This window comes from Sprattus sprattus (assembly GCF_963457725.1).
Source record: "Sprattus sprattus genome assembly, chromosome: 20".
Lineage (NCBI taxonomy): Eukaryota > Metazoa > Chordata > Actinopteri > Clupeiformes > Clupeidae > Sprattus > Sprattus sprattus.
The window spans coordinates 13,483,584-13,496,083 of NC_137918.1; the positions used below are offsets into that span (position 1 = coordinate 13,483,584).

Genomic DNA, 12,500 nt, shown 5'->3' on the forward strand with positions numbered 1-12,500 from the left:
CTCCCTCCTCCGCTCTCCCTCCCCCCTTCGTCCATCAGCTCCTCCGTGTCGGACGACGGCTCCTCCTTCACCTTGACGACGGCTATCTGGATCTCGCTGGGCTCCGTCTCCATGCTGGTCCTGCAGCTGCCCGTGCCGGTCCCGGAGGAGGTGCTGCTGCTGCTGCTCCTGCTGCTCAGGCTGAGGTGCCGGATGACGCCACCAGAGGGCAGTGTGGCGCACTCGGCTCTCGGCTCCTGCGGGCCGCTCTCCTCATCCTCCTCCTGCAGGTGGGCGCTTGGGTGCCGGAGGTGCTCGATAGACTGTGACAGAATCTACAGGCAGAGAAAAAAAGGGAGGATGGTAGAGGGAAGTTAGATATATACGTACATTACTCTATGAGAGAGAGAGAGGGAGAGAGAAAGAGGGAGAGAGGGAGAGAAAGAGAGAGAGAGAGAGAGTGAGAGAGAGAGTTATATATGTTATGTAACACCACATATACAGTGCCAGTCAAAAGTTTTGGACACATCTTTAATTGTTTTGGAAAAGCGCTTTTCTTTACTTTTATTATTTTCTACATTGTAGATTAATACTGAAGACATTTTAACTTAAAAAAAGAACACATATGGACTAACCCTGTCCTAAACAAAAAAAGTGTTATCTCACATGAAGAAAATAATAAAAGTAAAGAAAAAACGTCTCAATAAATGGTTGACTGGTACTGTATATAGGTACATCACTGTATGTTATGTAACAGCACATATAGTTTATTTCTGACTCTAACCCTTGAATTCCAGTGACAGAGAAGATGAGCCCTTAAGACGTTCCTTTTAAACCTCCTTCATACTCTACTCACGTCACAGCCTATAGGCAAGGGCTGGGGGCATACTTGAGAGGACCTGTTTTTTTCTGGAGTCAGATTCCCTTATTAGAAATGAATTACTTTCTTCATATCTGTGGTGAATTGATCCATTCATGACTGTCTACCTTTAACGGAGTGTTATTAAAGGAGTGCCTAAAGTGTCATCCCTGGCCCGCGAGAGCCACATTTCTGCACTGCAATTTTGCTGTGACAGGCCTTGGACATCCATCTTGCATTTAGCCCTAGCCTTGCTCAGCCCCTCTCTGAGTCCAGTTCCGCCAGCAGAGTCGACACACACACACACACACACACACACACACACACACACACACACACACACACACACACACACACACACAGAGAGTAGACACTAGTCTTAAAAGATTTCTAGGGTGAGTCATGAGGACCACATGACTTGTTCGTTCATCTCTCTACCCCCCCTCCTCTTCCCTCGATCCTTCTTTCTTGTAAAACATAAATGTGATTGGCGAAAACAAAAACCATGCCGTCCGTCTTGACGCCATGACGACACCGCGGTGGGCTAAGAGCGAGCGCAAGTACCCCCGGCATGAGGTATGGCCAGCACCCTGGCCAATAAAACCCCAAAGTAATCCCGCCATACAAAGGAGCCGGGGGGGGGGGGGGTGTGGTAGGGGCTGTGGGTTGGTGGTGGTGGTGGTGGTGGTGGTGGTAGGGGGGCGTAAAACGTTTTCTGTACCATTAAAATTGTGATGTATGTGGAGTGTATTTGTTAAAGTGAGCTGGGATAAAGCCGTGCCAAACCAGGCTTCTCTCTGAAACTCACAGGAAATGAAACAGAGCTGGGAGACTCCAGAGTGGAGGATTACTGAGAGAGTGATGGAGAGAGAGAGAGATGGAGAGAGAGAGAGAGAGAGAGAGAGAGGGAGAGAGAGAGAGAGACAGAAAGAAAGAGAGATGGAGAGAGAGAGAGAGAGAGAGAGGGAGAGGGAGAGAGGGAGAGTGATGGAGAGAGGGAGAGAGAGGGTGAGGGAGAGAGAGAGAGAGAGACAGAGAGAAAGAGAGAGGGAGAGGGAGAGAGGGAGAGAGAGGGTGAGGGAGAGAGAGAGAGAGAGAGACAGAGAGAAAGAGAGAGGGAGAGGGAGAGGGAGAGAGTGATGGAGAGAGGGAGAGAGGGAGAGAGAGGGTGAGGGAGAGAGAGAGAGAGAGACAGAGAGAAAGAGAGAGGGAGAGGGAGAGAGAGTGAGAGAGAGAGAGAGAGAGAGCGTGAGACAGGGAGGAAAGTGAGAAGAGGAAAGAGAGGGGGAGCTGCAGGCAGGATTAAATGAGAGGGAGAGAAAGAGAGAGAGAACAAGAGAAAGAATGGAGGAATGAAAGGTGTTATGAAGGAGAATGAATGGGGGTTGGTTGGGAGGGAGAGAGAGAGGGGTAAGAGGAGGGGTAAGAGTAGATAGAGGAGGAGAGGGGGGAGGAGGAGGAAGAGTGGGAACTTTCCAACGAGACTGTGATGGAGTGAAAGTGATGTTGCCCCAGAGAGAAGAGATCAAAGCTAGGACCAGTACAGGCACTGGGGAGACTGAGAATGAAAAAAGAGAGTGAAAGAGAAAGAAAGATAGAGAGAAAGAAGAGCAGGAAAGAGATGGATAGAGAGAGAGAATGTGTGAGAGAGGCAGTAAAGGAGGCATGTAAAAGCAAGAGCAAACACACCAGAGGACAAGAAAAAACAACAGTGAGAGAGGGAGAAAGAGAGTAGGGCGTGGAAGAGAACAAGAAAGAGAGGGAGGTTAAAAGACAGAGAGAGAAAGGGAGAAGGCCGAGTGTGAAAGAGAGAGCGAGGAGGAGGAAGGTGAGGGAGGGAGGGAAAGAGAGAGAGAGAGAGAGAGAGAGAGAGAGAGAGAGAGAGAGAGGGAGAGTAGTGAGACCCTAGTCATGGTGTGGTGTCGCCCCAGTGTAAACATCCTGCCTGGATTTACCCACTTCCTCTAGCGTTCAGCAGTCAGCCGGGGGCCTTTAATGCCGGCCCTTTAAGAGCTCAGGGCTCCCATAAACCTCCATTAGCGGGCCCTTTCACACGGCAGGTAGAACGCTACCCGGGGAGCCAGGCCCGTCGTTAACCCCCCTGCTGACCAATCACACGCCGCCGGGACTGCTCTCTCTCTCTCTCTCTCTCTCTCTCTCTCTCTCTCTCTCTCTCTCTCTCTCTCTCTCTCTCTCTCTCTCTCTCTCTCTCTCTCTCTCTCTCGAGGCTGAGTTCATGTTTTGGTACCCGACCAAAAGGAGCTTAAATGTAGCCGTTTCTCCTGGTTCCTTCCTATGAATAACTATTACTGAGTGGAAGGGGTTCTTTTCATGTGGGGCACGGACTACATGCATATGGAGTGAGCGGGGCAGGCCTTCAGATCTTTTAACCCTCCCTACTGCCAATCCTGTGTTTGAGTCTTTAGGTTCAAAAGATTCCTCAGTGGTGGATTAGGTGGGATAATAAACAAAAGATAACCATAGGAAAACAGTGATAAGCTAATGTTTACTCGGTTTAGCTGCTCAGCTATTTTTGGATCATAGTGTAACTCAGTGAAAGGTTTTTTTTATTGTCATTATTTTTTGGTGCAGAACCTCTAAGTCTTGGTTTACAAAGGCTTTGAATGGGCTATAACACATCTGTCACTAAGTTTTCTATTATGCTTATTTTAGCTAGTCTTATTTAATTTTATTGTATAATTATAGTTAGTTTCTACTATGTTGGCACTCTGAGATTCTTCTGAATGGAGAGTGCGTTACAAATTAAATGAATTATTATTATTATTATTATTATTATCTGTCAAATATTGAAATATATAACAATCAGGAGTCACATTACTGGTTGGTGCCTTACCTGGTTGAGGTGGACCTGCTGCTGGTACTGCTTCTGCTTCTCCACGAAGTTCTGGTGCTGCTGTTGGAGGACCAGCTGGGCCAGGGTGCTCTGTGGCAGCGGCGCCGACTGGGTCCGGTTCAGAGGCCGGTGGTGGCGTGGCAGTTTGGGCCGAGAGCTGGCAGCGGCGCGCTCCTTCATCACCAGGGGAGACAAGGGCAGGACGGGGACGCTGCCAGTGCCTAGAATGAGAGAGAGAGAGGAGTGAGAGAGGAGTGAGAGAGAGAGGAGTGTGAGAGAGAGAGGAGAGAGAGAGAGAGAGAGAGAGAGAGGAGTGAGAGAAGAATGAAGGGGGGGGGGGGGAGGGGGTGAGAGTCTGTCAGTGGAGTTCTGAGGTTATCAGAATCCAAACGCTTTACGCGCCAAATGTACGATGTACACAGGAAGTTCACTTGGTGATACAGCACAGTGAGAAAATAGCAAGTAAAACATTAAAGAATTCACTCAGAATGACAGAAAGGGAGAGTAGAAAGGAGAATAAAAGACAAAAAAAGTAACCATTAATAGTTACTATCTATATTTATATTTATAATATACAGCTATTATACTTTATACACTGGAGAATACGTGGTCCTTTTGTTAAGGCAGCATGTGTTGTAGCGGGGTGTGATTTAGCTCAATCCCAGTGCAAAAAGATCACTTCCTGCTCTTAAGTGCTACATAATGAGGTGTTGTAAGAGGATAAAAGTGTCTGGTGCCTGAGGTAAAATGGAACAAACGGGGTAGCAGTGTTTTGAGCATCAGCAGCAGCATCAGGGGAGAATTACAGAGAATTTATAATGATAATACATTAGCATATGTTCCACACTGTGTTGTTTCGAACAAAAGCATATGCAAAGTGACTTTCTGAAGAAGAAAAAAATCAACAACTGAATAAATATAACTCTGCTTGATCTAGTGCAGTGGTGCTTAACCTTATTGGAGGTACTGAACCCTGCAAGCTTCATCAGTGCATTCGCCGAACCCTTCGTAATTTGAAAAATAAAATATGATTTCTTCAAAACGTAGGTATATATGAAAACGCCCCGACATTGCTAGTGTGAACCGGGCTATACTGTGTGTGTCTTGACCCCTGCCGAACCCCTGAAAGTGACTCAACGAACCCATGGGGTTCGTTCGAACCCAGGTTAAGAACCACTGATCTAGTGGCTAGGAACTAAAACTGTGCGACAGGTTAGGGGCACATTTTAGCAACGCACCAGGCGAGAGGATCTTCTGCTGCCTGATCTGGTCTTTTAGAAGGAGATGCTGCAGGAGAGCCTGGTGGCTGTTGTTGACTTTGGTTTCCAGGGAGACGGGTGGCACAGCGCCCAGGGAATGGCGTGTCATGCCCTCTGCCGCTCTCTCCTTCAGCGCTGTGGCAGCCTGTGAGGTGGACAGATAGATAGATAGACAGATAGAAAGATAGATAGATAGATAGATAGATAGATAGATAGATAGATAGATAGATAGATAGATAGACAGATAGATAGATAGATAGATAGATAGATAGATAGACAGATGGAGGAAGAGAGAGGGGTTAGAGGGGAAACGGTAAAGGAAGATGGAGGGGTCGTCCCATCACAGAGCTTGACCCCTACAGTGGTGTAAGATGTAGAGAGGATCTCTGTGCAGGGGTGTGGCCCATACTTTGGACCAAACTAAAAAAAACACCCACGTCTCACCAGAAAAAGGTACAATAATACCCATAAAAACAGACCTTAGTCTCACAGAGGGCTGTAATTAGTATCTACTACCAACACTTGCTTTTCACTTAAGTTCATTTAGTTCAACTGCACTAAATCCAAGAAGTTGCCTCGAGAGTGAATTGTAGTTGATACTGTCTTGTGGTGCCCTGCGCTCTTAAGATTACATCTACAGTGCTAAGAAATGTAGCATTTGGCCCCCAAAAAGTCTACAACAACGCTGTAACCCGATTACATCTACAGTGCTAAGAAATGTAGCATTTGGCCCCCAAAAAAGTTTACAACAACGACCGTAACCCTAAGCAGGCCGGGTCAAACCCAAACCTGAGAAATGTGAAAAATGAACATTGTGAATCATCTAAAGTGGACTTTTTAATACGCTCCCTAAAGCTCTACATCAATACTGCAACCAACCATATAGCGAATGTGTACAAGTTCGCTTTACTATCATACGTTCAGAGCCTCCTAACTCTTGGATGTCGTGCCCTGGGGCCATAAATTTAAACCATAGTTAAAGGAGAAAAAAGGGAATTTATATATTTCTCCCAGCAGCGACGGTTGCTATCTGGTTTGGCAGTTAAACACACTGTTGCTCTTGCGTTTTAACTGGCTGTGATGGACGATGCGATAAAGACCGCGTCCTGAAACCAAACACTGCCTGCCCTTATTTACCCAGGCCCCCCCACCCCCCCCCACCCCCACAACACCCACCAACCCCCTGAGGTCAAAGGTCACAGGCCTGAGGATGGTACATTAATCCAGGGAGCCGCTGGAGAGGGGACCTGTCAGCCTCGCACCCACGGAGACTGTGGAGGAGGCGCGTCTCTCTGAAGTACGGCCCGTTTCTTTTTCAATAACGCTGGAAAAACGTTGACGCATATTTTCTGCGCGCAGCACCCGCGGGACAGAGTGTGTGCGAGTGCGCTCGGAGCGTTATTTGTTTTCAGATGAAAACGTCCGAAACGTTACTCCGGAGAGTACACGCACAGACAAAAAAAAAAACCCATACACTTGACCTACATGTATCTCCCTCCCCGGGCGTAGAGAAGTCATAAAATCAGCTCCGGCTCTTTGCGAAGCAGAGTTTATTTTTCATACCATGTCTTATTTGTTATGAGTTGTCTACATACGCACACACACACACACACACACACACACACACACACACACACACACACACACACACACACACACACACACACACACAGACAGACAGACACAGACAGACACACACACACACACATACACACAGACAAACACACACACACACATACACACAGACAAACACGCACATATATACACACAAAATCAAGGCTGGTCAGCCTGCTTCTGCCAAGTGACCTTGTGAGTGAAACTCTTTCATCTCTCAAATGGGATGAGCTCTCCTGTAGAAATACTCTCACATCTTCAACGATCTGGGTCTGTTTTTTTAAAGGTGGGTCATAGCCAAGGCAGAGACAGCTCTAACCCTGCAGGGTTTATGGCTCGGGTCTGGTAGGCTACTACGGCACCCCGCAAGGCCATTTGCACAGTAGTCATTCTGGGGCCTGCGTTGCCCGGTATTTTGGCCCTCAGTGGTGACAGTGAAGCAGATCCCTCTCTGGCACGACTCGGGGTCTGCTCCAGCGGGAGACTCGGTGTTCCCCTCTGACAAACACACACACACACACACACACACACACACACACACACACACACACACACAGACTCGGTGTTCCCCTCTGACACGGTACAGATAGGGAGGCCAGAGGGCCCCTGCCAAAGTGCCTCTGAGGGGCCACTCTACACAAAACCTTCAGCAACACTGCTTATGATATGCCTTTGAATACTGATCTATGGATATGGATATATTCCTATTTTCTGTAGAAAACATTTTTGGCAATATTATCTATGGACAGGATCTGTTCCGTACTTAACATTTTGGCAATACCACTTATCTATGGATAAATCTGTCCAATACATTATACAGTAGTACCACTGTATCCGCGAGGGATACAGTTCCAAGACCTACCGCGATATCCGCGTGGGATACAGTTCCAAGACATACCACGGATAGCCGAAACCGCTGACAGTGGCGAACACCGTATATAATTTGTGTTTCGTATACGTTTACAATGTGTACATACACTGCTGTTTATGGGTAGTATCTGTTCTATAGGAAACATATTGGCAATCTACGCTTAGGATCGGATATACACAAAACGTGTAATCAGCAACACCAGCCATTTATGAATAGAAAGTCAAGCAAAGTGCATTTCGAATAACGTCATGAATATCGGAACATATGAGTTAACACAGTAATATGAAAAAATAATCTCTCAGAGAAGTATTACTCCTACTACTACTGCGTTTCATCACACACAAGGGTCTTCTCTGAACTGTCTGTGGTCTTCTGTGTAATACCATGTAATAAACTTATAGTACATTTTACAATATTGCTGTTATTGCTTGTAATAAAAAGACCTTCCTTTGACGTGCAGCATTGCGGCAGTAAGAGCTTACATGCTGGGATGAATCAACAGCTGAAACATGTCCATGAAAAGCAAACTAAGGGAAAAAATATCTACATTGATATTACCGTCATCCTCTCTATTGCCGGTGTGGGGACACTTTGACTGGGATTCAGCACATTTACATCCAAAATATATCTACTATGTTCCAATGCTCCTAATATTGACTTTCTTTGTTATGCTTTCATACACTCTCGTCTCCAACCATTTTGAAATGTAAGCTCTTGCTCGAATACAGTATTTAAACTATACTTGTGAGACTTAATTTAACGTAATGTAAGCATATGAAATAACTACAAGCTCTCTGAATGAAACCGAAAAGCTCAGTGTGACGATGTGATCGTCCCTACAGGTGAATATGCTCTTCGCCTGCCATGCCATTGAGCCGGGCTCTTTGGCGTGGCGGTCAGAGTGCATGTTTGGCACCCCGTTGACCCTGGCTTGAGTCCAGGTGGGCTGACCACCACGCTCTCCCTTCTCTACACTCTGGAAACGTTCAGTGCATTTGTCAATACAAAGACAAATGCGGAAAAGCTCCGGGATTGAGTTTTAATGACTTAGTGGCTTAATGATGGCTTAATGATGTTCCCTCAGAGAGTGTGTGTGGTGTGTGTGTGTGTGTGTGTGTATGTGTATGTGTATGTGTGTGTGAGTGTGAGTGTGTGTGTGTGTGTGTGTGTGTGTGTGTGTGTGTGTGTGTGTGTGTGTGTGTGTGTGTGTGTGTGTGTGTGTGTGATGTTAATGATGTTCCCTCAGAGACTCACGCTGATGGGGGAGGCCCCGGACTGCAGGCTGAGGGTGAGGTTGGGCAGGGAGGGCGAGGTGTAGAGGTTCAGAAGAGCCATGGAGCCCTCCGCGTTCAGGATGCCCGTCTGAGAGAGGCAGCGCTGGAGGAGAGAGAGAGAGAGAGAGAGAGGGAGAGAGAGAGAGAGAGAGAGGGAGAGAGAGAGGGAGAGAGAGAGAGAGAGGGAGAGAGAGAGAGAGAGAGGGAGAGAGAGAGAGAGAGAGAGGGAGAGAGGGAGGGAGAGAGGGGGAGAGAGAGAGGGAGGGAGAGAGAGAGGGGGAGAGAGAGGGAAAGAGAGGGAGTGAGGGAGGAGAGAGAGAGACAGAGATAGAGCGAGGGAGAGAGAGAGAGATAGAGGGAGAGAAAGAAAGAGAGAGAGAGAGAGAGAGAGAGAGAGAGAGAGAGAGAGAGAGAGAGAGAGATGTGTTAATTGTTTATTCTTTTCCTTTCCTTGTCATGGTTCTTTATTCATTAATGCTTCATCAAGTGTTCATTTGAAAATCAATACTATGTAAACACAAAGTTTCAGACAATGAGTTGATAAATAAATGATAATAAAGCATCATTTGATTTGAGAGGGTAGGAAGAGATGTTGTTACATAAACTCTCAAAGACAGTAAAGTACAGAGTGTACATCAGATACTTTAAATAACAAGTCTGCACAACCTTTATGGCCAATGGAGTACAAATAAGATTATTTTAAGGTATTTTGTAACTACTTAAAGGCAATAAGCCACATATCTGCAGTCACTGAGCTAAAAGTAGTAGCGGTGAACAAATGCACATTTTCAGCCCCAGTGTTCTTTTAAAATGCAGTAAACACACTGGACCATGCTGTACGACCGGATGTGGTTGTCAAAGAGACAAAAATTGGACACACAGCAAACAGTGTTGTTCATCCAGTGTTTTTAAATAACTCGAGCCTCGGTTCTGACCTCTGATTGCAGACACTGCCAGCTACGGTGCATGAGTATGACATAACCAACTGTTACATTATCTATGTGGTCGATTTAACCGATGAGGTAACACTTCAAATTTAGCTCGCTCACACAAACCCAACCCCCACAAACCCAGCCCCCCCCACACACACACACACACGCACACACACGCCCCCACACACACACACACACACAAACATCATCCAGCCTCCCCACACACACCCTTACTTTGTCACGTGGAATGGAGTGTGTGGGTTGAGCGAGCATGAGCAGGTATATAAGAGGGAAAGAGACTGTGTATTGGTGTGTGTGATTGCATGTTTGTGTGTGTTTGCATGCTTGTATGTGTGTGTGTGAGCTCATGTGTGTAAGTGAGTGCTCATGTGTATGCTCCATGTGAAGGTTGGGGAGGGGAGGGGAGGTTGGGGGGGGGGGGTCACTGGGGCATACTTCCTGTGCCCAACAGAGAGTACCCCCCACCTCCCTACCCTCCCTCCTCCCTCCTCCCTCCTCCCTCCTCCCCCCTCCCATCCTCCCCCCTCCCATCCCAGACCCTCCAGCATAGAGGCTGCTGCCCCTCACCACGTGCCCAAGGGACACATCGCTCGTGTGGACGATAACAGAGGCCTCGGCCCCCTGAGCACCACGCAGAGCTGGGCCCCGCGGGAGACCCTACAGGGCCCCCGCTGCTCATCTGCCGGGCGACACACACACACGCACACACACACAGACACACACACACACACACACACACACACACACACACACAAACAGGAAGCCGCAGTCTGAAGCATCTGTGGCAGGGAGGGGGATGGGGTTGTGTCAATATCATAACAGTAACGTGTGTGGGGTGAGCATAAGTGTGTGTGTGTGTTTGTGTGTGTGTTTGTGAGTGTGATGTGTGTATGTGTGAGTGTGAGTCTGTGTGCGGCGGGGAGAATGGGGCCTGTTATGTGAGTCTCTGTGTGTGTGTGTTTGTGTGTGGTATATTTGTGTGTGGGGGGGTGTGTGTGTCTGTGTGTGCACGTGCAGGCATGTATATTGTGTGTTTTTAGCTCAAAGTCTGCATGGGGGGTCCGCAGTGACGGCCAACAGCTGGGTTAGTAATTAAACTTGGAACACACACATAAATAGTGACGCAAACACATGGATGCACACGCTTCTGCCACACACTGACATACACACACACACACATATACACAGCACACACACACCACACCATACCACAGCACACACACGCACACACACACACACACACACACACACACACACACACACACACACACACACACACACACACACACACACACACACATATATACAGTGCCACTTGAAAGTATGTGAACCCCTTGAGCACTTAAGCGTTTTCTGTTGTTTTACCATGATTTTTCATTTTTTTCATCACCAATTTTCCATAGATGAAATGTCAGGTTTATGTTTATCATTTGCATGTACTTGTTTAGAGGAAATTGTCTGAGAAGCTGAAAAACTACATGAAACATGGAATTAGTCCATTTCAAAAGTAAGTGAACCCCCAGCTGAATTGATAAAGTCAAGCAGGTAACAGATTCAGTGAAACTTATTTGGGTGAATAATTAGTCAATTGAGCAAACCGATCATCTGAGACATCCTTAGGGAAAGGTTTGGGCAACACAGATTAAAAGAGAGAGGAAACCAACCAAACTACTGTAGTGCCAAGGTGTACCCACACAGATCAACAATGCCGAGAGGAAACGAGATATCCGAGAACATCAGGAAGAAGGTACTGACAGCCCATCAGTCTTGGGAAAGCTATAAGACCATCTCCAAAAGATTCCAGCTCCATCCATCCATCCAAGACAAATCATTTTGAAATGGAGGGCATTCAACATGACCGCATCTCTGCCTAGAAGTGGACACCCATCAAGACCATCACCAAGAAGCACCAGAAGAAGAATAAATCAGGTAAAAGTCAACCCACACATCACCTCTAAGAGTTTCGGACCTCTCTGGCAGCATCTGGGGTAAATGTACATGGGTCTACAATCAGACGAAAATTGTTGGTTTTGATCGTGACAAAATAATTCTATCTCGGACTCATCTGTTTAAAGAAGGGACTTCCAGAAGGCCTTTGGTTTATCCGAGTGCTCTCGGGCAAAGTTGAAACGGGCAGTTTTGTTCTTTCTTGAGAGCAGAGGCTTCCTTCTAGCAACCCGATCATGAATGTCATGTCTATTCAATTTTCGTCTGATTGTAGACCCATGTACATTTACCCCAGATGCTGCCAGAGAGGTCTGAAACTCTTTAGAGGTGATGTGTGGGTTGACTTTTACCTGATTTATTCTTCTTCTGGTGCTTCTTGGTGATGGTCTTGATGGGCGTCCACTTCTAGGCAGAGATGCGGTCATGTTGAATGCCCTCCATTTCTAAATTATTTGTCTTGGATGGATGGATGGAGCTGGAATCTTTTGGAGATGGTCTTATAGCTTTCCCAAGACTGATGGGCTGTCAGAACCTTCTTCCTGATGTTCTCGGATATCTCGTTTCCTTTCGGCATTGTTGATCTGTGTGGGTACACCTTGGCACTACAGTAGTTTGGTTGGTTTCCTCCCTCTTTTAATCTGTGTTGCCCAAACCTTTCCCTAAGGATGTCTCAGATGATCGGTTTGCTTAATTGACTAATTAAGCACCCAAATAAGTTTCACTGAATCTGTTACCTGCTTGACTTTACCAATTCAGCTGGGGGTTCACTTACTTTTGAAATGGACTAATTCCATGTTTCATGTAGTCTTTTGGCTACTCAAACAATTCCCTCTAAAAAAAGTACATGCAAATGATAAACATAAACCTGACATTCCTTCTATGGAAAATTG

General features: G+C 46.7%; 1 protein-coding gene across 3 annotated transcripts in view; it reads right to left on the minus strand.

The window, feature by feature from the left end:
* Positions 1-12,500, minus strand: part of LOC308381898 (histone deacetylase 9-B) — a 42,593-nt gene that overhangs the window by 825 nt on the left and 29,268 nt on the right. For all 3 annotated transcript variants that reach the window (XM_080859540.1, XM_080859542.1, XM_080859541.1), the window contains exons 8-11: positions 8,691-8,813; positions 4,931-5,096; positions 3,693-3,913; positions 1-314 (exon numbers count right to left, since the gene is read on the minus strand). The exon at positions 1-314 is cut by the window's left edge and continues 825 nt beyond it. In XM_080859540.1, coding sequence (XP_080715666.1) covers positions 1-314; positions 3,693-3,913; positions 4,931-5,096; positions 8,691-8,813 — 824 coding nt within the window. The remainder of the gene's footprint in view (positions 315-3,692; positions 3,914-4,930; positions 5,097-8,690; positions 8,814-12,500) is intronic.